At 41.2% G+C, this 26664-nt stretch overlaps 1 protein-coding gene across 4 annotated transcripts in view; it reads left to right on the forward strand.

Moving 5' to 3' along the window:
* GPSM2 (G protein signaling modulator 2) overlaps window positions 1–26664 on the forward strand; it is a 110338-nt gene that overhangs the window by 70745 nt on the left and 12929 nt on the right. For all 4 annotated transcript variants that reach the window (XM_029618055.1, XM_029618058.1, XM_029618054.1 and 1 more), the window contains 5 exons: window positions 1270–1378; window positions 2324–2453; window positions 10274–10344; window positions 22274–22456; window positions 25646–25799. In XM_029618055.1, the coding sequence (XP_029473915.1) occupies window positions 1270–1378; window positions 2324–2453; window positions 10274–10344; window positions 22274–22456; window positions 25646–25799 (647 nt within the window). The remainder of the gene's footprint in view (window positions 1–1269; window positions 1379–2323; window positions 2454–10273; window positions 10345–22273; window positions 22457–25645; window positions 25800–26664) is intronic.

Raw genomic sequence — 26664 nt, forward strand, 5'->3', positions numbered from 1 at the left:
GAAATTGTAACTGTTGTAAAATTATATATAATGAGCAGGTTAATATTCTGTGGGGTGCAGAATTCAGTGTGAAGATCAAAGCAGTTCTGTTCCTCCTTTTCTTTGTAAAAATAATTTAGTTGGTAAAGAGAAGCAAAACACGATGTGTGTTTCTATGATGTTTCTCCCATTCTTGGGGAAGTATTTTGTCTTTTTGAAAATGCCTCCCATTCGGGCTTTTCCTTCAGGAAGCAAGCAGTTAACACCCTGCCTGCACATTCATCTTTTCACAGAACCCCAAGTGGTTGCACCGATACGCATATAACATGAATACCGGTAATTGGATAATAAAGAACATTTTTTAAGAACAAGGACTAGGAGCATAATAAACGGTGCATATTCTTTATTCCAAAAGAGTGAAAAATACTAGAAAACATGATAAAAGAAGAGACATGGGACTTGGACCCATAAAGGAAACAATAGAACCAAGAAAGATATGTTATTCATTGGAGAGATCTAGTACTGTTGCTCTAAATTACTTTTAGTAATGCCCTCAGAAAATAAACATAAAATTCCTTTTAAAACAGATGGTTGAATGATCGGGGGGGGCAGGATAAAATATGCTTCTAAATGAGTTATGTAGTCCCTGGCTATGATGGAAGAAAGGGCAGAGCTAAGGAGGGATTTCAGGATGACTACTGGCTGGGTAAAAAGATGGCATTCGCTATAATGAATATTTTAGACTTTGGCTAGGTTTTAAGGATCATGTGAAAAAAAAATATTTTTTTTTGACCCTTCAGTTTCCTTGTGCTCCTTTTGGGTCTCCAGCTCAGTCAGAACCAGGACTGGGATCCTAGCAACATAAGCCTTCATTCGCAGGTCATCGTGGCAAAAGTCCTCAGCTGGGGGCTATGCCCCAGGGTTCTTTCCCGAACCCTTGGATTAAGGGCTCTGAATCTTGCCACCAGGTGTCACCATTGAGCAGCGACCATGACTCCCCTCCCCCAGGGGCTGTGAACGCTGCCTCTGCAGCATCCCCAGCTGACTTGGAGGGTGGAAGACCTGACTTGGGGATTGAACTGGGGAACTTTTACATGAGCTACTAGGCCAGCCCAGGATATGAATTATGTGCTGACTTACCCACTTCTCATTCTGTTTTTTTAATACTGGTAATAAACTTGCACTGCCAATTTGTAGGGCTTTTTGTTTGTAAACACTGGAAACTGCTTTCATTGGTTGGTATCAGGTTAGGATGCTAGATTGCATTGAACAACTGAAATTGTTTTGCAGAGTGGGTGAAGGTAGAGCTTGCTGGAGTTTGGGAAATGCATACACTGCCTTAGGAAATCATGATCAGGCTATGCACTTTGCGGAAAAGCACTTGGAAATATCAAGAGAGGTACAAAAAGGTTTTTCAAATTCCATCTTTATTTTTTTTGTTTTGTAATTCATGCATTGTTTTATACTGTGTTTTTTGTATGCATGCATTCTCAATCCTGTCTTTGTTAAAGCAATTCTTTGTTGACTTGTTCCTTCCTGGTTTGAATTTTTGAGTTTCTACTACAGTTTGTAAAGACGTGACTTTGGGTTATCTTGCTTTTAAGGGAACAGATTTTGCGTGCCACACTTTTTTGTGGAGCTGCAGTAGTGCCGTTTACATGTTTGTAGGTTTTCACGGCTTCCCTTGAAAAGTGGACTAATTCCAGCTGTTGCTATTTTTTTTTTTTTTTGCCTTGTGTATATTCTCAAGTACAGTTCAAAGTACCAATAAAGAAATTGAGTAATACCTTTTATTAAATAAAAAACCCCCCAACAAAGTCTCAGGTTCCTTACAGTTGGGTGAAGCATATAGTTTGTGACTTCTTTGCATTTCTTTTATATATTTGTGCTTCATTTGGAAAGACTCATTCCTTTGCTTCTTTTCATGGGTTTGTGTTTGTCTAAGCCTATTAAGTTTTCTATGATGCTGCAGATTTAGAAAATCTGAGTTTTTGAAGATTACCGAGAAATGACCTTTTGCTTGGTGCATCTTTTAAAGTAGTTAACACCCTACTTACACGCTCTTCTCATAATGGAAACTCCAGTCTGATGGTTCCATGTTTGAGGCTGAGAGATAATGGTGTGATTCAGGTCATGTTGGTATAGGTGACTGATTTAAAAATTCAGATGCATTTTATTCTATGTCTTTAAAGGGCCAAATATTGAGAATTCTGGGTGCAAAGTGTATCCGTGAGGAAGGAGTGACTAAGCTTTGGTTTCACTATATTCACTTGCATGTTTATTTCCAGATGTGCTTCACATAATCTCTGCTAACAATGTACTAAAGCTTATTTTATCTTGGCAGGTAGGAGATCGCAGTGGAGAACTGACAGCTCGGCTTAATCTCTCTGACCTTCAGATGGTGCTTGGTCTTAGTTACAGCACAAACAACTCTGTCCTGTCAGAGAATCAAGATGCAGATTATAGTTTACATGGTATGTGCACAGTTTTCCTGGATATAACTACATACTGTCAACATAGTCAGTCTGTGTGCCTATTTATATACAAATAACCAAGAAGCAATGGTTTTATATTATTGCCATAGTTTTTTTTGGGTTTTTTAAGTAATAAAACTGAAAAAAGGTTGTTTCATTTCCAATTGTATCTCAATATTCTAAAACACAAAACTCTGTGTAAGTGTAAACAGGGAGTTCTCTTGAATTACAGATAAAACTTTCATTTCAGTGCTTCCCTTCCCCCAACATTTCCACCTTGCTGGGGGGTGGGGGTGCTGGTTAGCTGGGATTGTCTTGTGGCTGCCCTTCACCGCTTCCTGGGTTTGGTGGGAGTGGGAGGGGCATCGTAGTAATCTTTCATTTAAAAAAAAAACAAAACAAACCACAACCTTTTAGGAAAAAGGTAGTCAAATACTAAACGGTTCCAATACCCACAAACAGTTTTCTTTTGCGTTTTTTGTTTATATGATCTTATTCATTTTAGTAAATTATACATAAATCAGGCTAAAGGTTTTTTCTGCAATAGAATAGGTTCTAAGTGGGTGATGTCACAGTACGGTGCAGACATGGAGCCCTGAGGTCTTCCTGAGCCTTGCGTGGCTGTTCCCATCAAGCTTATGCCGTGCAACTCTCCTCGGTCCATTTTATTTCTGCTGAAGTGAAAGCATGTTTTTACACTTCTGGTTGGCTGCTTGCCATATTTTGAGACTTTCTTTAATTTTTTCATTGTTTCTCTTCCATTTTTTGTTTAATGTCTCTTTAACAAAAAAAACCCAATAGCCTTATTTTCTTTAATTTGCTATGTCTGACAAAAACTCTAAGTCGTGGGGGGGAAGACCCTTCATATGAAGTACAGACACACGATGTCCAGCCTGGATCTCCATGAAACCTGCCCTCCGCTGCTTAGGTTCCTTGCATGTCCTGGCTAACAGTGAAGCATGTGGGAGGATGTACCCCTGAGCGATTTTCATTCAAGGAGTTTAAGCTGAAATAGCAGCTGTCCTCCCTATCGGATAGAGAGAGTAGTTCAGGCAGACCAGTATCAAAAAAAAGAAAAGGTCAGTCTACTAAGAACAGAAGCTGTCACGCTGACCAGAAAAGGGAAAGGAGGAGGTAGTGCAGAAGACAACTGTGCCATCCACTTCAGATGCCAGAATCTCGGCATCACAGACGTCAGGAGCATTGGAAGCATCCACATCAGCCACTTCGGCTGATGTGGATGCTTTGACAGTTTTTGGCACCAATGCTTATCTTTGGCATAGAGAATCCATTACACAATCCACTATTGGACAACATAGTCAATAAACCATAAGAAACTAAGAAATTGCCATACTGGGTCAGACCAAGGGTCCATCAAGCCCAGCATCCTGTTTCAAACAGAAGCCAAACCAGGCCACAAGAACCTGGCAAGTACTCAAACACTAAGTCTATTCCATGTTACTGATGCTAGTAATAGCAGTGGCTATTTTCTAAGTCAACTTAATTAATAGCGGGTAATGGACTTCTCCTCCAAGAACTTATCCAATCCTTTTTTAAACCCAGCTACACTAACTGCACTAACCACATCCTGGGACAACAAATTCCAGAGTTTAATTGTGCGTTGAGTGAAAAAGAACTTTCTCCAATTAGTTTTAAATGTGCCCCATGCTAACTTCATGGAGTGCCCCCTAGTCTTTCTATTATCCAAAAGAGTAAATAACCAATTCACATCTACCCGATCTAGACCTCTCAGAGAAGTGGTTCAGTGGAAGACTTGAGGAGATATCTAAGCAGGAAGTGATGAGAGAGTGGATAAGATCTTGGTAGTGTTATCAGAAATGAAGGCATGGATTTTGGTGGTGATAAAGAGAAATGACACGTTTAGGAGTGTTTTAGGATGTGCAGCAAGGAGAAGAGATGTTGCAGATGTTGGCTGAGGAGACTGGGAGGATATCCACAGACAGAAAAAATGTGGAAGGAGGAAACTGGATTTGGAGGAAAGAAATTCTGACTTGGCTATGTTGAGTTCAAGATGGTGGAACACTCCATTGTTCCTTGGACTCATTCAAGTACTGACGAGGTCTGATCCTGCTTAGCTTCCAAAGTCCTAGGACATCAGAGTGCTGGGTGACACAATGGTAATTTTAATTGTTTTCTATCTGTTTATCTAACTTGGTCTGCTCAGTATAACAGAGCAGTAAAAAGATGAATGTGGTATCAATGAAAGAGTTCTGTTAAGCATGCCTGGCTGCATGTAATTGCATGATAAAGCAAGAAGTGCAGTGCCATATTAGCTATAAAATGGGCTAGTAGAAAAAAATATTATCAAAGCCAAACTTGAACAATCGCTTTGTCTGACCTGTGCTAAGTGGCAGTTACGTACTGCTCTGTGCTCGGTGGCACTTATTGCTTACAGCAGAAGTGCTACATACACACTAAACTCGCTGTGGCTTGTTGTAATCTTATTCCTGCTTCTAAGTAGACCAACAGATTTTTTTTTCCTGATTCTCAGATTAAATAAAATACTAAAAAAAAAAAAAAAAAGTTGGAGAACCAGCTTTAAATGTCCCCTGTGCGTTCCTCGTTCTCTGTTTATAGCCACACCCCATTCTGAATTTGGGAATACAACTTCTCTAAAGAGAAAGTAAAAGTAAAGGAGGAGAGATGGTTTGGTCCTCTGGTCAAGAGTTATGAAAGAAATTTGCTGTCTCCAGACCCAAGTGACACTGGTCAGGAGTAGGATAAAAGCTTAACTGCAGAACTGAAAAGAAAGTTTAGAGGCAAGAAATACAGAATCCAGCTTCTGGAAATGTAGAAATGACTAAGCAAGTTTCTTCTATTTTTGTGTGTGGCACTTCTGTGTAATGAGCATATTTGTATGTACATTTTATAATACCAAAGAGTCCTGTAGGGTAATATAAAAACCTGGAGCATGGCGGCAGATAGACTAGACAGCTCATCCGCTTTGCCTGTAGCATATCTTTCTTGTAATAGATGCTTTAAAATGATGTCTCATTGTACAGAAAAGGTGGGGGATATGTGGAACAGTCTTCCAGGGGATGTGGTGGGAGCAAAATTCAAGATGATGCAGAAGTGGAGATTTGCTGGATTACAGAAGGAAGAAAAAGTGGACCTTAATGTTTACCTGCCATCAAATTCTCCATTTCCATGTGTTGTACAAAAGCATGACATTTGTTCATGTTTCTGAGGAATATATTTAGAGGCGTCTGCTCAGTAGAAAGTTTTGTCTTTTTGTATGCTAGTATCATTTACACACAGGCCAGGGCCTTTCTGTCTCGCCAGAGGGCTGTCGCTCTGGCAACCATTGCGACAGAGGTACAAAGAGCCAGCAGATATCAGCCTGACACATGTCGAGGATGTTGGGACATATGGCTGTCACTGTCCATGTTTACACATGTGCAGAGCCCAAAAGACCCTGAGGTCACAGTGGTACCAGGCCACTCAGAGCCTCCAGGATTGCATGAGTCTCCAGGACTCATTGTCCTGGTGGTAGGTACTTTCAAATCTGGAGCAGGGAATATTTTTTTTTTCAAAGTTTCCCTACTTAAATTGTACTAAACATGGCTGCATCCACCCTGGAGTGGGGAGTTCATATAGATGGTCTTGGTACCCATGGTCTCTGGTCTGCTCAGGATCGCTCTTGTCAAATTAACTTCCTGGAGCTTCGGGCGATCAAATATGTGCTATGGGCTTTCAGAGATCAGCTGTCCAACAAAGTTGTCCTGATCCAGACCAATAAACAGGTAGCCATGTGGTATGTCAACAAGCAGGGAGACACAGGATCTAACCTCCTGTATCGGGAAGTGGTCCAGATAAGGTTGTGGGTCCTGTCCCATGAGATGGAGCTCAGGGCCATGTATCTAGCCAGGTCGGAGAACATGGTAGCAGACAGGCTGTTGAGCCTTCAGACCCCACTGGTGGTCCCTGGACCAGGGGATAGTGAATCGGATATTCTGCCTCTGGGGGAGCCTGGATATAGATCTATTCGTGTCTTCCTGTAACAGGAAAGTGCCTTGGTTCTGCTTCCTGTAAAGATCAGATGATAAACCAGCCTCAGATACCCTCGCCATTCACTGGGGCAAGGGTCTTCTGTAAGCCTATCCGCTGATTCCCTTAGTGGTGAAGATTCTCTTGAAGTTTCACGAGGACAGAGGGACTATGATTCGCATAGCCCCTCATTGACTGGGACAGGTCTGGTTTCTACTCCTACAGGACTTGTCCATCCAGTGACCCATCAGTCTGGGGACTTCCCCAGTTTTCAACAGGAGAGACCAAGGTATGCTGTGTAAACCCCATCTCCAGACCCTGTCACTCACAGCTTGGATGTTGAGAGGTTAATTCTGCAGCTGCTTGATCTTAGAGGATGTGTCTCTGGTCCTGGTGGCTTCTAGGAAGCCTTCCACTAGAAAGTCCTATGGACCTGAAGTGGAGGAGGTTTTCTGTGTGGTGTGAGTTGACTGTCCTAGATCCATTCTCCTGCCCCACACAAAAACTGCTTGACTACTTTCTCCACCTATCAGAAGCTGGCTTGAAAACCAACTCCATTAGAGTTCATCTTGGTGCAATTGGTGTATACCACCAAGGTGTAGACGGTGAGCCTATCTCTGTACAGCCTATAAGCTGTATGTTTCATGCAAGGCTTGCATCAATTGAAGCCTTCCCTAAGACCTCCCGCTGCGTCTTGGGACCTTAATGTAGTGTTAGCTCAGCTGATGAAAGCTCCTTTAGAGCCGCTGCACTCCTGTGACCTGAAGAACCTGACCTTAGAAGGTCATGTTTTTGGTGGTGGCCACTTCAGCGAGCAGGGTCAGCGAGCTCCAGGTCATAGTGATTTATCCACCTTATACTAAGTTTTATCATAACAGGATGGTCTTGCATACGCATCCTAAGTTCCTGCCTAAAGTGGTGATGGACTTCCATCTTAACCAGTCTATTGTCCTCCCAGCATTCTTTCCCAGGTCCCATTCACAGCAAGATGAATACGTACTACACAGTTTGGACTGCAAGCGAGCCTTAGCCTTCTATCTGGAGCGAATAGAAGCCCATAGACACTCCACCCAACTTTTTATTTCTTTTGACAAGAATAGGTTGGACGTTGCCATTGCCAAACAGATACTATCCAATTGACTAGCAGATTGCATCTCCTGTTTCGCCCAGGCGGGACTGTAACTTGGGGATCATGTCAAGGCCCATTCTGTCAGTGGCATGGCAGCATCAGTGACTCACTTGCAAGCAGCTCTCAAGGAGGAGATCTGCAAGGCTGCGACGTGGAGTTCTCTCCTCACGTTCATATCTCCCGAGATTTGGGTAGAAATGACCCAGCAGGGGAAAAAGTAAAAATGAAAAGTCATGTGTGCCCCACTCTGCTTCCCAAACTCCTCTCCATTCAAAAAAAGGTTCCCCCTAGGTTCCAGCTTCCCAAGCCCTCCCCACTCCCCCTCACAGACACACATGGCTTTCTACACCCTCCTGACCCCCTCTATACCTTGAGGTTCCTGGTAGTTAAGTAGAACTCCATAGTGTCTAGTGGGATCCAGAGCGCCTCTTAGGCCGTGGGCCAGTTGCTGCCATTTTCCAAAATGGTGCTGGCTGGATTTTGCTCCATCACATGATAGGGGCAAAGGTCAACCAGGACCATTTTGAAAGATGGTGTCAATTGGCCTAGAGCCCAGGGGGCACTTTAGGCCCTACTAGATTCCAGGGATGCCCACGACAACCAGGTATGGGAGGGTTGGGGGACGGGAGGTTCCACTAGACTACCAGGGACTTATTCTAAGGAAGGGGGGGGGGAGGAAGGTAGATGATGATTTTGTGAAAGAGGAGGGGATTTGGGACGGTGAGAAAGGAGCAATGCATTACTGCAACTTTTTAAGTGCAGCTTTTTAAAAAAAAAAAAAAAAACAATGTTCCCCTGTTGGACTGCCTAGAGGCAGGGGGGTGGGTGGGTGGGAAAAGTCAGACAAAAGCACTGTCTGAATTTTCAAGAAAGCTCATCACTCATTTAAAAAAAATGTTGCTAGCAGAAATTTTTGAGTTATAAGATTTGGGGATAACTGCACCAATTGGCCGTTACTGCCCTTAAGAGAAACATGGGCGTGACAGTTACTACCTTGGGAAGTTTGCTCAGCAGACTGGATGGACCATGTGATCCTTTTCTGCCGTCTTTACTATGTTACTATATGTACCCATACACATAGGGGGGATTTTACATTTTGGGGTGTGGTGCTTTGGGCTGCTGCTGGCTCTTTAATTTTCAGTCTGGGCACATCATGATGAACTTCTGCAGACAGCAATAACTCCTGAGTTGTAGCCAACTTTCTGGGAAATAACACGGGTCTGGCAATCTGTGTTTTATTTGCATAGCATTAGCTAATATTGAGCTGCTCCTCCATGCATTTGAAAATATTATGCGTGCAAAGCAGCATTACAATAGGGGTGTTTTTTTTTTGGGGGGGGGAGAGATTGTGCAATAAACAGCATTTCTTTTTTTGCAAAAAAAAAGCTGTTTTTAGTGTATTATACTCTTATCGCAGCTTAGTAAATTAACCCCTAAGTTTGTACTGGAGGCAATTGGGGGTGAATTGACTTGCCCAAGTTCTCAAGGAGCGTCGGTGGGAGAAGGGGATTTGAACCCTGCCTTTCCTGCTTCTCAACCTGCTCTAAACACTAGGCCAGTCCTCCAATCGTAGCCATTTCTGGTTGTCTTGTTTCTTATGCACAGAGGGGTTCCAGAATAGAGAGGATGCATACAGCTTCTTTTTTTAAATTGTATTCTTGAGTTTACAAATGTCTGATTTCAAAATCTGCTTGATAAATGCTTTCTCAATTAGTATATGGTTTGAAAGTTGTGTGCATGGTTTCAAGCAATTGTATGTAAATTAACTAGTTGGTATATAATGGTGGGGAAAAGGGGAAGAGCGTTTTGCACTAGAGCTGTGAACGGCTTTGGCTCCGTTGCAGAAATATGTGCTCAAATGGCTAAGACATAAATTCCTTAAAAACTTGCATGAACGGAAAACATTAGCTAAGAAATATTGATTACATTTGCTTGTGGTAATGAAATAATGTTTGAATTAACATTTTATTATTATGGATAACATGCTAGCAGTAACACATTTTGCATTAAAATATCCTTCAACTCCAGCTAAAACATTTTACAGCTATTTTAGACTCTACATTCTCTCAGAAATAATTTGTATCTGAAATGTTAAATTTAATGGAGTTTATCAGGAATTCAAAAATGTCCTCTAAGACTCTCTTTTTAGGGAAAAAATGTACTCACCATGCGGTAACAGAACTGCTAAAGACACATTGAAAGCCCAGCCATCACCCCCATCCCACAATACCCACCGTCCTCCCACTAGCCAGTCTCTGCCATTCTTACTTCAAGAATTATCTTAAGTATAAGCCAAAATGTTCTGCATCAGTTGCCCTTAACTGTAAGCAGAGGATTCGGAGCTCGGTCAAATACAGGGTGATGTATGACACAGGTTCCTGAGGAGCTCTGCCAGACTGATGAGAGCACAGCGGGGCAGTGCTATTCCTGCTCACTGAGCCACGTCCAGTGCTCGGGGCATATTGCCACTCTCGCTGCCTCACCTGGCCCAGAAATGAGGACAGGAGGGGGGTGCGGGAAAGAGGACACGTGCTCAGTCTGTGCTCTGAACGTCCCACCAGTTCCTGTGCTCCAGGCTCATGCCATCAGGTCCATGGCATGGGGCTGGAAGGAGGTGGTCAATGCACCTCAAGCAAGTGGACTATCAAAACCTCTATAATCTTTATCGTATTTCTTTTTAAAGGTGCTCGACCCAGGCTGGGCCGTCGTCGCAGTATGGAGAACATGGAGCTTGTGAAATTAACTCCAGAAAAGGTTTGTCTTTCCTTTATATTCTCAGCACCGCAGCAAGCCAGGATGTAAATGTAGACTGTGCTGTGCATAATCCCACCTATGAACTTTCCTTTGCATGCATAATAGTGTGTGTGTGTGTGTGTGTGCTTTCTTCTTTAAAAGTACATTTATGTTTTAATATTTCTTCCCTGAATTATACACTAGAAATGGAGCTCCCCATGTTTGTTGTGGGCTGTAAAGGAAGCCATCTCTAAAATGAAATATTTTTCTTTCTGCAAAAATTTGTTGCTGCAGCATACAGCCATAGGTACTGCCCATTCTCTTGTGTTTTTTGACCCCTAAAGAACAGCACGATGTAACACCTGAGCTTAGTGGACATGTAACCTGAGCCTGTCTCTTCTGTGTAGTATTTGCTTCTTGATTTTCAAGAATATGCTGTCCCTCAATGTACCTCTCAACATTGGCCATGAGATTTTCACCTGGTTAAACTGCCTTGTAGCAAGCATACACGTCTCTCTTCAGCGTAGGGGGATCCTTTTGGAAGTCTCAATGAAAATTTTGTATGCAAAATGTATTTCCTGAAATGTAGAAAGTCTACAGTAGTTCTCAGTCTCATATTTTTCTCCCTTTTTGATCCATTGGGGATCCCCTTATCCTGTTTCATTCTGTCTCCGTTTTGTTGCTTTTCAGTTTTTTTCCTTGCATCTCTTTTCATTCTCTCAGAACTTCTCTGCCTCTTCTCCAGCTGTCTGTTGGCCCTCTTGTGCACACTGTCATCCTCTCTCTACTGGAATTATGACTTTCTGCATAGATGTGGTTAGGAATGGAGGAGAGAGGTCACTGGCTGCTTGTTGCTACCACACATTGGCTCCTTTAGGTTCTCTCTCATTAGGGACTCCACTGATTCCTCTTTAGTGTTTGGGCACCCTACAGGGCCTTCTTGGGCGCCAAATTCAGGGCTGTCAATACTGCCGCCTGGGTTGTCTGTACAGCTTTCCCCAGGGCTCTCTGTGACCCCTCTCTCAGGGTTCTTCACTGTCCCAATCTCTGGACTTCTCATGGGTGCAGTTTCTGGGCCCTCAGTGTTTGGGCACCCTAAAGGGTCTTCATCAGGACCTGCTGTAGCACCAATTTCAATCCTTACTGCAACATTGTTCCTTGGTTCCTTCCGAGAACACTGCAACACTTCATTTAGCTCTTGATCTATCTCTGCAGACAACGCTCATAATTCAGCTACTGTCTGTGTCCATTCCAGATTTTGGTTCTCCATGGCCCAACATTACTATCTTAGCCATTCCTCTCTCTTGGCATCTGCGGCACCTAGGAGTGGCTTCATGTTCTCCCTCAGTATTCTTTCTTTTGCCTGGATAATTGCCATGACATCATACCCTTTCACATGCTTCTGTGCACTCCTGCGCTCTGTAACACACACTCTTACACACGCACTTACACACACTTATACATTTTTCTTCCTTCCCTCTGGAGGCTTTGGGCTTTTCTCTGTACTAGGTTTTAGAGAAAATAATCCATGTATGACACTATATGTGGGACCTGAGCGGTAATCCTTCAGGCCTGGAGACACACACTTAGTCTGTCTCCAGCCTGTTAAACACTTTTGTCTTTATTTGGTCATTTCAACAAACAAACATTAGTAGACTATCTTATCTTTAGAACAGTGTACTTTCATTACTCACAGTTTTGTACTGCTTCTCTCAGAATTCACAGATTCGTCACAGCTCAGTGTTTGGACAGCATTATTCTACAGGAGTTGCCTTCCTCCTGGAGACCTGGACCTAGTCTACCTATCCCCACCTGGGTCCCAGTTTTGTTCCTCCCCTGCTGGGCCCCATCCACAGAGCTCTCTCTCTCTCTCTCTCAAAGGGAATTAAGATGGAGCAGGCATCTAGTCTGGTCCTGCACAGGTTTAAGGGGAAAAAATAGGGGCACTCCATCATAGGTTCTTATTTAATTTAATTTATTTATTTGATTAGTTTTTTTTTATACCGGTGTTGGTGCATACCTTCACACCGGTTAACAATGTTTCTTAAAATAATAAAAACATAAAATACATAAAAAGGAATAAAAAGTACATAATGCATAAAAAGGAATAAAAAATACATAAATTTCATAAAAAAAACAAAAGAAAAGCAATCATAAAAATACTAATACATAAGTAAATTAAAAAGATGTTCAAATCTAAAACTAAAATTATAAAAAAGACCTAAACTAAAATGATGCTTCTAACTAGCTACTGCTTGAAAAGCTTGAACAAATAACCAGGTTTTCAAAGCTTTCTTAAACTTTTAAGTTACCCTGAAGCCTTAATTCAACGGGTAGGGAATTCCAAAGACCTGGACCTGCTAATGACACCGCCCTTTCTCTAACAGATGTAAGTCTGGCTGTGGAAACCTAGGGGATTGTGAGAAGACCTTTGCCCTGCTGACCGTAAATTTCGCTGGGGAGTATAGATGCGAATAACTGCATTCATCCAGTCTACCTGTTCGGCGTAGACTGCTTTATGTATTAAGCATAAAGTTTTATATTGAATTCTAAATTCAATTGGCAGCCAATGTAGCTCCGCAAGGACTGGGGTAATGTGATCTTTTTTTGTTGGTGCCAGAAATTAGTCTGGCAGCAGAATTCTGCAAAATCTGAAGAGGTCTAATTGATGTTTTTGGAAGCCCCAACAACAAAGAATTGCAATAATCTAAATTTGTAAATAGGTTTTTATTTTTTACTACTACTTGAATTCCTATCCTGGCTTGCACACATACAGACTCTATGGGGTTCATATTCAGTAGGGTGACGAGCGGCAGGTTACCTGCTTAAAATTAGCTGGCTAACTTTAGCTGTTACTTTCAGTGGGCTAAGTCACTGAATATACTTAGCTAACATTACTCAGATAATGACATCTAGGTAACTTTGCCACTCACCAACTTTTACTGAATATAGAAAAGAGCAGCAGAGCCACAGCAGATTTCCCCTCTGCTACAACCCAGATCTCTTTAAAAACTTATCGGGTTAAGTAGAGGCCCTTCCTGCCCCCTAATCTTTAAAAAAAATAAAAAAATAGGAAAAAGCATTCTTAAGCAGGGCTGATCCCCACTCCCTTCCTCATCTTCAAAATAATTCTGTAAATCTCTTCCTTACCTCTACACAAAACCCCCCAAAGTCTCCCTCATGCAGAGTGGGAGGAATAGAATCTCTTACCTCCAAGTCCTGTTCATTTAATATACAAGTGCCCATAGCTCTGACAGCTCCTGGCAATTGTGACAGTGACAGCTGTGGAATACGTGGTCTGGCATGGGTCTGTTCATCACGTTGAGCAGACCCGTGCCAGGCCAAATATTTCACAGCTGTGACTTGAATTGAGTCTTTTTCAGCGATAAACTGCCCCGATGGAAACGCTGAAACATGGCTGTTGTCTTGTTATGATGGTTTCTAAGTCATTGGTAGTACACCTGAGGTTCCTGATACAGACGACATTGACCACCATAGCCTAATCTCTTAACTTGCAGAGATTGGATTTGACAGGAAAGTGTTAGTCTGGTTTAAGTTGTTCCATTCAGAACTAATACATCAGGTGTGAATGATTTGTGCAATTATTGCTTGGCACTCTCTGTAGCTCTGTTTAATATCTGTCACCCCATTACGTAAGTTCCTCACTGTTCTGGGCAGACTTTTCATTTTTTATTCCTGTGATGGTCATGGGATTCCACTTTAGAGTTCATCGCTAGCTGTTCCAAAACTGAATTGCTGCTAAGTAGACATCCATTATTGAACCATCTTGAAGACCGTAAACTACCGTAATGATCTCAGGTGCAAAATCTGGGAGTTAGCCTAGATTTGTATCTGTCAGTGCACAGCCACTTCAAACTCCTGATAATCAGCATTTTACAAATTGCATATTCTAAGTAGATTAAAAACCCTTTTAGAACAGAATGCCTTCCACATCTTGTTACAAGCATTGATTTTCCCCTCTCTGGATTATTGTAATTCTTTGTTGGCCTTCCAGCTAGTTCAGTTTGTTCTTTGCAAATCATATAGAACTCACCAGCTTATATTCTTTCTGGATTCTGTTTTCATGAGCATATTATCCCTGTACCGCAGTCCATGCATTGGCTCTCAGTATCTTGGTGAATAAAACTTAAACTTGCATTGCTCGTCCATAATCTCCTTGGATCAATTCCATTGGATGCATTTATAAACCTTATGGCAACTCACATCCACTGGGTGGGCTTTATTTAGATACCACCACCTCCAAATTTATCTCACCTAACCAAGGCAGAGTTTTTTCAGTTGCTCGCTCACTTTTGAGGAATTCCCTTCCAGAGCATATTCTGCTTATGAGTGACACATCAAATTTTAAAAAGGCTCTGAAAGCATTTCTATTTAGAAATGCATTTGAATTAAAGGAATGATCTATTAATGGTATCCTTAGGTTTAAGTTTAGCTTTAGGTATTGAGTACTTTGTCATTATAGATTGTCTTGGTTATTTTATGTTTAATTATATTTTATGTATGTTTTATTGTACCTTGTTTAATTTGGAAGAAACAGGTTATAAATCTTTTTTAAAATAAAGCTTGAAATCCATTCAAAGATGTTACCTAGGGCCATCAAAACACTGAATATTATGTCTCTTTGATGTCTTCGGGAAAGAGTCTAACTCCACTGGCCCCTGTCATTGACACGGAAAGCATCTGTATCATAGGGACCTAGGAGCCATGGAGTTAGGATTGAAGATGAGGCCCAGGAGCAGAGAACTTGTGAGCTTGAAGAGACTCTGTACCAAAGGTGCAGAGGGACTGAGTGGACAGCATGTCATTTTGTGGTTTAATCTGTTTTATTGTATTATAGTTGTTATGTAATGTGTGTAAGCTATCTTGTTTGCTATAGAAAGATGGGATATATATTTTTCAAATCTGTGGCTTTAGGATTAATACATTCTCAAACTTTATCCCCACTTCTAATTTTGGTATCTGAGAAGTCTTGGGGTGCTACCTATAGGTTTAAGATTCTGGTTCTGGGCAGGCATGTTCACCAGAATGCCCTTGGAGACTTCTCATCCATTGGTGAGGAACAGATCCTTTCAATTTTTGTTTAGGGAATGGCTGAGACCATTCCCTTTTATTTAGAAGTAGAATTGCATCCGGACACCTCTTCCTGGCATTTTCAAGTACATAATGCCCATCAATCAACGTTTTCAGGATGTGTAGAAGAATGTAGGAGACCCCACTGTCAGTAAATTCTGTGGAAAGAAAGTGAGTATTAGAGTGTCCAGATGGTTTCAAGATTCAGCAAATCCAGTTCCTTGTCCTATGCTCTGTCAGTCCAGAAACATGTGGTATTGTCCTTCGTCCAGCACTAGGGGGCAGAGTTGTAAATTCTTTTGATGACATCATGTATGTATGTCATCTGTGGAATCCCAAATAGCCAGTGTTCTCTGCCTCCAGCTTCTGGATGGCTAGTTGTAGCACAAGCTCATTGGATTTTTCAACTTAATTTGAATTTTTATTTTATCTATGATTTAGTTCGATATTTGGGCTTTTATAACTTAATTTCTAGCCTTACCTTACTTTATGGCCATGCTCCTGCAGCTATGTGTGCTGCCCACTGATTAACTGACTCGCATTCATTTCAGGTGAAAACTTTTGAGTCTGAACTTAGCATTCCTATTTTGAAGGAGAGGGTAGATTGAATTTCTTAAACATTCCTTGTTCTATCCTTCCTGTTGGGTAGGAGACAAGGAATTTGTTTTTGGCTGAAGTCCCAAGTTTCTCTGTGTTTGCGTTGAGGCTAATGGTGGCTGTGCCTCTATTTTTTAAATGCTGTCAGTGGTAAGACCCCCCCGCCCCCCCACCCTCTTTAAATGGAGTCAGAATCTCCTCGAAGGCATCTCTCCCTAAGAATAGAGTTGCAAATGAATCGGGGGGCAGGAAAAAAGAAAGTGCTAAGCGTGAGGAAACCCATTTTTGTAAATGACAGCAGAGTGTTTGCTAGGGATGTGATAGCTTATTTTGAAGCCACTGGGCAAATCAGCTGCTACAAGCAAGGGAAGCTGTCCTTCAACACAGAGCCCTTTAAAAGTTGTACCCAGAGCATGCTTTGCACATGAGCTCTGCAAATGATAGTTTGCAGAAAAGGCTGACTTTTTTTTTTTTTTTTTCTGCTGAATTTAAATTTCCTGCATTCCAAGCCTTGCAGAACAAGGGAGACTCGGAAGCCACTGCTGCAAAGTTTTCTTCAGCACAATTTGGCTCCAAGTGTAAAAGAAAAGGAAGACTGAATCTGAGGAACTGAATCCAAGTGCACTGGTTGATATTTACCCTCCTGGTAGAAGAGGATTTGAATGTCAGTTTTTCAGGATCCTTGGAAGACATTCAGGATGAGGAAGACTCTATTAGGCTATTCCACAAGGAAGAAATGCCTGCCCTGATTTCACAAGTAACATCAGCTCTAAGATTGGAGGGATACCCTGAATGGGACCCAATTTTACAGTGTTCATGCAGATTGTTGTCTTTTCCCTTACATTCCGAGATTGTCTTATGTTCTTATTCTCCTAAAGCTGGTTACAGATGCCCAAATATTTTCAGTACGCTTTTTCTGCTGCCAACAGAGTTACAAGAATGCCTTTTTAAGATGCTGAAGGTGGATGCAATGGTCATAGTTGTGGCCAGGAGAACCACTATACCATTAGAAGGCGGGCTACCTTAAGGGATACGCAAGACCTGAAAGATTGAATTAATTCTTAAACATATTTCAGCAGATTTCATCATGTTCAGCTATATGTACTAGCTATGTAACAAGGGCGTTACTACGCTGGATCTAGCATCTATCGAAGGAAGAGGATGTTGCTAGATTGGAGTCTTTAACTGCCAATTTGGCAGATGCCTTGTATGACATTCATCTCAGTGATGTCCGTAGCACTGTCTGTCAGAATCAGGAGATTGCTGTGGCGTCATAACTGGACTGCAGATTTTCTCCAAGGCTCGCCTAAGTAGGTTGCCCTTTATCTTTTTGGCAAGGAGTTGGATAGACTGGTAAAGAGCCTAGGAGAGACCATATCCCAAAGATAGGGCTAGGCCTATCTGTGAGCACAATCAATATAATGAAGGAAGGAGGTTTAGACCGTTAAAAAGGTTTTTCCAACAATCTGCTAAACAGAAAGGCAAGTCTTATTCCTTTCACAGGGCTAGAAGGCCACATGGAGATTTTACATGCCTTCAGCCTCAGGTCAGTCCTTGCAGTGAGGCCCAGGGGATTTTCTTCTTGACTTCTCATATGGGAGGAAGATTACAAGGTTATCTCAAGGAATTGGTCCAGATAACTTTAGACCAGTGGGTCCTAGATATTCACAATGGCTGTTATCCAGATTTTCAGTTCCCTGCGCAAGAACATTTGTAATTTCACTAGTCTCTTCATCAACAAAAATAGAGGCAATTCATACTATGCTCTTCAAGTTAAGTCTACATGCAATTTGCCTGGTACCTATCAATGAGCAGTGAAAGGGATGTTATTCCAATCATTTGGTTATCACCAAAAAGGATGGATCCTTTCATCCAATATTAAATTTAAAGAGTGTGAACAGCAGCCTATATGTTCCTTGATTCCACATGGAAACTCAGATCAGTAATTGCTTCAGTAAGAAAAGGAGAGTTTTTAACTTCTCTAGACCTGAAAGAAGCATATTTCCGCATTCTGATAGACAACAGCCAGAAATGTCTCCAGTTTTGTATTTTAGGAGAGCATTACAGTTCAAAGCTCTTCCTTTTGGTCTTGCAACAGCACCAAAGTCATAAAGTTGCAGCTATTTAAGAAAGCAGGGAATCTTGGTACATTCATATTTGGATGATTGGTTGGTTCACAGCAAATCTTTCACGGAAAGTTTGTCTTCAACCAACAAGGTAGTTTCTCTGCTTCAGACTGGGTGGATCATCAATTTTGGAAAAAGCCAATTAATAACCTTTCAAAATTTAGAGCATTTAGGTGCCCAATTCAACACTTGAGAGATTAGTAACCTTATCAGAGAAGAGGATCTCAAAGATAATTGTGCAGGTGCAACAATTAAAAAAGAAGCAAACACCTACAGCATGGGCATATCTTCAATTGCTAGGAACTACGGCATCTACATTGGACTTAGTACCAGGGGCAAGGGCTCACATAAGACCACTTCAGCTAGCGCTGCTTACCTGTTGGAAAGCACATTCTCAGGGTTCCGATGTCCAACTTCCTCTTCCACAGAGTAAGAGTTTTCATTGGTCCAATCCTGTGAATTTATAAAGAGGTTTTCCATTGGAGGGCTCAGATTGGATTTTCATCATGAGACACTAGCCTATCAGGCTGGGGGGCACATTGCCACAATTATTGCGCTCAGGGCCAGTGGTCCCTGCTAGAAGAGCAGTGATCAATAAATCAATTTGAAATCAGAGCAATTAGGCTGGCTCTTATTTGCTTCCGGAATATAGTCTAGGGTTGTACAGTGTGCATTCTCAGCTAGAATTCTATGGCAGTGGCCTATTTAAACAAGCAGGGGGGAATCCGCAGTCTGGGGATATTAGAGGAAACAAATCTTCTTTTCTCCTAGGACAAATAGAATGGTAGTTCTCACGCATGGGTGACATCATCAGATGGAGCCTGGTATGGAAAACGTTTGTCAAACTTTCTAGAACTTTGACTAGCACACTGAGCATAGTCCCACCACATGGATAGTGGCCCAGCATGCCACTATCCATGTGGTGTCCCCCTTCAATCTTTCTTTCCGCGAAGTGTTGGCCTCGCGGTGTGGAGCTCTGCTCTTTTGAGTCTTTTTTTTTTTTTTTTTCCCTTGGTATTTTTCTGCACTGGATCCCCCTTCTTCCCTCAGCACTTCGATAAGGCAGCATAGTAAGGTTTTTTTGTTTTGTTTTGTTTTTCCCTCCTTTGTGGTTGATTCCCAACTGTGCCATTCCTCTGTGACCGGCGGTCATCAATCGCTCGCTGGGTCTTTTTCATGGCATTGGATTTTCACTGATGCCTGCGGACCATGTCCATTATGGATCCACATGAGGTCTGTATCCTCTGCCTGGGGGCATCACATAACGTCCAGGGGTGTCTATGCGATCAAATGACCCCCAAGGGTCATTGGGCTTGATTAACAAAATGGAGAAGCTCTTCGGATCCAGAAAATCGGACCCTTCAACTCCAGTGTGTGACGTCTCAACTGACCTGTGATGCAATAGGAGGTTTAGCCAATCTGTCCTCCATAGTATCTGGGAGGAGTAGAATTAAACTCCATCTCCCCCCAGGACTCATATTGCTTTGGAATGTCTTCCCAAGAGAATTTAGTCCACTGTTGGTGGACTTGTTGCTTTTTAATCCCATAAGACCACTTCAGCTAGCGCTGCTTACCTGTTGGAAAGTACATTCTCAGGGTTCCGATGTCCAACTTCCAGAAAATCATGAGAGGTCTAGAACGGGTAGATGTGAATCGGTTATTTACTCTTTCGGATAGTAGAAAGACTAGGGGGCACTCCATGAAGTTAGCATGGGGCACATTTAAAACTAATCTGAGAAAGTTCTTTTTTACTCAACGCACAATTAAACTCTGGAATTTGTTGCCGGAGGATGTGGTTAGTGCAGTTAATATAGCTGTGTTTAAAAAAGGATTGGATAAGTTCTTGGAGAAGTCCATTACCTGCTATTAAGTTCACTTAGAGAATAGCCACTGCCATTAGCAATGGTTACATGGAATAGACTTAGTTTTTGGGTACTTGCCAGGTTCTTATGGCCTGGATTGGCCACTGTTGGAAACAGGATGCTGGGCTTGATGGACCCTTGGTCTGACCCAGTATGGCATTTTCTTATGTTCTTATCTTTGGTTTGAAGGCATTCCCATTTGTGTGACTGATTATTGCTTGTCCTCAGAGAAAACAAAATCGCTTACCTATCATAGGTGGTGTTCTTGGACAGCAGGATAATCAGCCACATATACCCACAGTCCTCCCGTTATGGAGTTGGCTTACTTTTCAACTAGTGTAAAAGACTAAGGGGTCCCTATGTGACAACTTGGTGGGAAGCCCATGCATCCAAAGGAAAGCTCCATGTTGAATGACATTACCCACTTGTGTGGCTGATCATCCTCATGTTCATGAACACCTGTTATAGGTAAGCAGCTTTGCTTTCAGCCTGTTGTGGACATTTTGTAGTAAACCACATGCATGTGTTAAGGTAAGACTGTGGCAATACCTGTAGGATTTTGGTGGGTGTTTTTTTGGGTTTTTTTTACTGTGTCGTTACGTTTTGAACACACGAGTTCACACAATTTGCTAGCTCCACTGTTGGCTGCGGACTGTTAGGCCTTTTTATTTGGTTAACGCTCCAGCAGGATATAATTTTTAACTTTGATATAAATTTTCAAATGTGTCTAAAAGTCATGGCAGTTGATGACTTGTCTAAAAACTGATGGCTATAGTGATGGCCATGATTAAGCATTGTACAAAGACACATTTTAATATGTATGCTGTCCTACCTTTCTCTTTTTTTTTTTTTTTTTTTTTATTATTGAGAAACCAGTAGGCAGTGGCTGTGCCCAGGGTGAAATCTGCAGTAAAGGTTTGAGTGTATGTAACCTGAATTTGCTGGATTAAAAGGTGTGAAATACTTATTCTCTAGGAAATTTGGAAAAGCTCTTGTTCAGTCTAAATGTGGATATTTTTATTGCTTTTGTTAAACTAATTTTTTACTATTGTTTCTGAAACATTTTAGTGAAGTGATTTGTGATTGTATTTATATGATGCCGTTTTGGAGATGCTGAACAGGTTTGACATTTTGTTTTCTAAAATGAGTTCTGTATGTGAGGTTTTTCAAAACAGTAATTTAGATGAGAAGGCTTTGCTTTCAACATAGATTTGCATATTGAAGAATGATTTGTGCATTAAACTATAGGTGTTTACCTCTAGTAAACAAATGCATCTGTTATGTATTTTGTTAGAAAGATTTAATACTCTGGAAGAGCTATGTATCTTTGAAGATTGTGGGTGTACAATATTTTTAGGTGTATACAGTATATTTTTCAATATTCAGACACAAAACCAATAGTTTCTTCAAAAATGTAAATTAGTGTCCCATACCTTCCATATGAATACAAGACACTAATCTGTCCGTGTGTTATACAGTTGTATCTTTTGTGCAAACCTAATTGTCAGTATAGTAGCTTTTTAAACAATTCACATGCTTTCATTAGCTGGCATGAGTTTTTCATAGCATTGCAAAATTTCCATTTTTCATGACTAGTTTGTACAAGGATTTTGCTAATTCTTTGCTTATGGATAAAAAAAAACATATGCTGGAAATAATTTTATGAAATGTGAGAAATGACATTGTGTGTAACTTCTTTTATAAACATTTTGCATAAAACCCATAACTGTTAGAAAAATCCTAAACAAGTAATTAAAAGGGAGGGTGCATAATTGTGATTTTAGGGTGAGAGCTGGGATCAGACATTTTCTATCTAAATTGCAAAGACACTGCACATGAATAGAACTTACAACTTCAGGAAGAGAGAGCTGGGCACTTGTGGATTTGTGTGCTTGAGCCTCATACCATCACTTTTGTACATTTGTGAGCTGCTTTGTACTTAGTTCCTGGATTTAGGGTAGATGCACTGATTTTCAGGACAACTAGGGACCTTTGTTTTCAGTTTTATTTTTCCTGGAAATTTCAATGTTATAACATAAAAAAAAAAATCTGTGGAAAAATGACTTCTTACTGATTTTTGTCCTGTTAAGTCATTTTTCCACTGATTTTTTTTTTTTATGTTGAAATTTCCAGGAAAAATAAAATAAAAAGTGAAAATGAAGGACCCTAATGACAATTTATCCCATTGTTCTAAGCGACAGAAAATCGTCTTTAACTGAGACCTCAGAATGTTACAGCACATGCTGCACTACCTTTGTTCCTTTTTTCCAACAGGTTCAGAACTGGAACAGTGAAATTCTCACCAAACAGAAAGCACTACTTGTCAAACCTTCAGCTAAGCTGCTGTTTGTAAATAGGCTAAGAGGCAAAAAGTACAAAAGTTTCTCATCCAATAAAGTTCTGCAGGATGCCAGCAATTCTACTGAAAGCATCACCAGAGTTCTAAGTTCTCAAAGGGTAGGCTTGTTTTGTTTTATGAAAGGGGTTGTCATTTTCTTAAACACCTAGGCACTTCAATACTAAATACATAGGAATAAAAGGTTAAGCAATACCATACAGCCGGGTGCCACTGTTTATAATTTGACACAAACTGTACAAGAATTTGTATTATGGCTAAATCATTTTTCATCATTTAAGTACTTTTAAAGTAAGATAACCCAGTCCTTCAGCCTAGTGAACAATACCCAATATGGCGAGCATACAAGCAAGGCTTTCTCAGACAGGGCGCTAATGTGCTGGCATTTTATTTCTCCACTTTTTTTTCTTACTACTGTTTTTATAGGGAACTTTTCTTGTAGCTATTGCAGAATATGTTCTACAAATCTAAACCAAATGATAGAAAATTTTCTTTTGAGAATGAATGAAGGCACCAGTTGCATTTGTATTAAATAACATTTGGGGGGCTGCTTATTGAAAATGTAAAATCAAGGTTCTTTGAGTGCTGTTGGAAGACACGCTGTCAGTGTCCATTGGGCAGGCTAATGTCTGTAATGTTAAGTACAGGTGTTTCTGGATCAAGAATTCCCTAGTTGCTTATAGGGAATAAAACTTTAATGTTTTAATCACTGAAAATAGTTCAGTTTTAGACCCAAGATTATAAAGAAAATGATATGGATTTCTGGTTGCATAACCCTATGTCATCTGTGCAGTATAGCAAGCCATATTTGGTTATTGATTTAGGATTAAAAAGAGTTTGGTTTAATAGCATGGATTGGCACTTTGATTACTGAAAGCCCCAGCTGACCCGAGGAACGGAAGACCCAACTTAAGGATTGAACCAGGGACCTTCCGTATGGCGCTGCCAATGAGCCACTGGGCTGGCCTCAGATGTCTCTTAACTTATAAAACTTGGTTATGGTATTGGCTTCACTTTATTCTATATGCAGTTTATAAAATTTAATGGTATAAAAGATTCCTTTTTTTGCAATATTGTCAAAAGTTTCCCCTATCTTGTTTTTTGATTTAATACTATGGACAGATCTATTTTTGCATGGGTAGAAAGGAGTCATGAACCAAATTCATCTGAATAACATCTTGTGCGTCTTACATGGCCCTTTAATAAAATAGGAAAACGGATGTTTGGGATAGTGTCAGAGGACAAGTAGGGATGGCAGTCCTCAAACATGTGACATCAGATGGAGCCTATCAGGGAAAAACCATGTCAGAGTTTCTAGAACTCTGACTGAGCTTCATTAGGCATGTTACTATACCGTGTGGCCACATGGGGTCCCTTTTAGAGTCTTTTGCCACAGAAGCCATAGATTGTGGTTTGAGCCTCTTCAGGTTTTTTCTACATTTATTTTCTCTAATTTTTCAGCGCGCGTTCACATTAGTATGTAGTTTGTCACGGGGTCCCCTCACAGACCTGAGGTAGGTTTTTCAGTGTTTGTTTCCTTTGCTTTGTTCCCTCTGTGCAGCCACTGCATCACTGCAATCATTAAATTTGATTTTGCATCCCTTTTGCATTCTGACATTTTTTTTGGTTCCAGCAGTGTATTCAGCATTACACAGTTTGGACTGCAAGTGGGCCTTGGTCTTCTCTCTAGAGTGAACCAAAGCTCATGGAAAGTGCACCCAACTTCGTTTCTCTTGATCCAAATAAGCTAGGAACTTTTGTTGCCAGACTATTTCCAGTTGGATAGCAGATTGCATCTCCTGTTATGCCCAGATGGGACTGATTGGTGAGCCATGTCAAGGCTCAGCTCTCATGGGAGGAGATGTGCAAGGCTGCAAATTGGAGTTCTCTCCACTAATTCACCTGTCATTACTATCTAGATAGGGTTGGTTGATGCAACAGAAGGTTTGACCAATCCATTCTTCGGAATTTGAGGCATAGAACCCAACTCCTTCCCGCCTAGGGCCGGTTTTCTTTCAGGTTGCCTCTCTATAGGTTAGATAAGATTTAAAAAAAAAAAAAAAAAAAAAGCTTGTTGCCAACAAAACATTGCTGTTGAACCAGTTAGCACAGGTTCTGGGGAGGTCTGCCTGTAGCTAGAGATTATCTATGTGTGAGGTCTGCCATCCTGCTTGTTCTTGGAGAAAGCAGAGGTGCTTACCTGTAACATGTTCTTCAAGGACACCAGAATTTCAGTCCTCACAAAACACCTCACTAATGGAGTCTGGTTCTCCTCATAATTTTGTCTTGCTCTACGGAGGCTCAATGGACACCATGTGGTATAATGCATGCCCAGTGGGGCTCAGCCAAAATTCTAAAAATGTTGATATCATTTTCTGTCCTGGGCTCCATGGGATGAAGTCACCCATGTGTGAGAAGTGACATCCTGCTGTCCTCTGAGAACACCTGTTATAGGTAAGCAACTCTGGTGTCCATGCTTAGGTCCTGTTTTCACCAGGTTATTTTCCCCTCAGACACAAAATATGAGACACAAAATGGGAGACCAGCCTTGGAATTACCTTGCAGTGCATTTATAAGACTGAGATGGATAGAATAGTCCTAAATGATTTAAACAAAGAACAGATAGCTCTGTTTTTTTGTGATTATTTATAGGCCCCTACCTGACATTTTGTGCTGATCTTCAAGTTAACGGGTTATGACAGGCTATATTTTCTATAGGTTTGTTCAGCCCATTATAGTAAACTAGGGCTTTCCATATATGATTGTGTGTATTGATGGCTCTCTGCTTTAACGGCAGGGGGATAAGGGGAATTGGATTTGTACAGCAACCATCGAGGGCCCTGACTTTTATGTTCTGGGGAAACAAATAAGTATGGGGGTAACTTGCCTGATACTTTGATGCAACTCCAACATTGCTCTCTGCTTCAACAGCAAGGTGTAACAGGGAATTGGATTCAAACAGCAACCAATGACAGCCCTGACTTTTACGGTGTGGGAAACTAATAAGCATGGGGGTAACGGGGAACTGGATTAAAACAGCACCCAACGAGGGCCCTGATAAGCATGGAGGTCAATTACACTGCACAGCAGATAATACCATAAGCTTGCTGGGCAGATTGGATGGACCATTTGGTCCCTTTCTGCCGTCATTTGTTTGTATCTCTTCCTCCCCACTACAAATACTCCTTAAAACATCTTGGGGTAAAATGAAATTGTTGTATCTTGTACAGAAAGTTTTGATCAAGGTGAAGTCTTGCAGTTACAACTCCATCTGGTTTATATATTTTCAGAAATCAAGTGCTGATGGTATTGGAGATGAAGGGTTCTTTGATTTGCTAAGCCGTTTTCAGAGCAACAGAATGGATGATCAGAGATGCTGTTTACAGGAAAAGAGCAGACTGACCACCACCACATCATCCACACCTCATAAAACAATAAGAAAATGTAATTGTTTTGGTTGATAATGATATTAATACACAAGACTCTATTCACTCACGTAAAACCCCCGATGGGGCTGTTGTGTTTACAGAATGCAGACGTCTGTCTAGGAAAGATTGAGTAGGCGCAGACCAAGCATAGCAATGTTGCCATGATGCTCTCTTAGTTTTGTTAAGTTTGGATATGTTCTATAGAGCATTTAGTGTTCATGAAGGGTGCCAGATTGATAGCCCTGGAAACCCAAGTCCTCCATTTATCCACAGAATGGTTTCATGGGCAATGGCAGTGCAAGATTCTTGCAATGGCTTGCTCTGGAAGAACTACCAGTGAGCAGGATAAGTTATTCAGTCTCCATGTCTGCATAATATTTACATCTCTGCTGAGACTTCCAACAATTTTTAGTGATGTGGACATCTGTCCACCGGAAACTGGACTTTGGGAAAGGTCATCAAAAGGAATTTGTAAAGTCAGTCTTAGGTTGACAGACCCTAGTTGAACAGTATATCCCTTGAGTTCTAGATTTCTGGATCAGATATGTCCTACTACCACTTGATGTAAGTACCTGACTAGGTTTTTCTTTCAGCAATGTTTTGGAACGTCAGGCTTATCTTATTGAAATAGAGATTTTTTTTTTTTATTATTGGTATTATGAGATACATTATAAAATTTTTATTTTGGGATCTGCAGTTTCCTCCTGCTTCTTTTAGGCTCCTAACGATTGGATCAGGCCTCTTGTGCTACAATACCATGAGCCTTTGTAACTACCCAGGTTTTTTTTCCCCTCCTATTTTTATATTCCAACTCAACCCAGTCATTGCAGCAGAGGTCCTCATATGGGGGCCTCAGACTGCAGCTCCCTCTGGAACTTAGT

The sequence above is a fragment of the Rhinatrema bivittatum genome, chromosome 10 (assembly GCF_901001135.1).
Source record: "Rhinatrema bivittatum chromosome 10, aRhiBiv1.1, whole genome shotgun sequence".
In the NCBI taxonomy this organism is placed as follows: Eukaryota; Metazoa; Chordata; class Amphibia; order Gymnophiona; family Rhinatrematidae; genus Rhinatrema; species Rhinatrema bivittatum.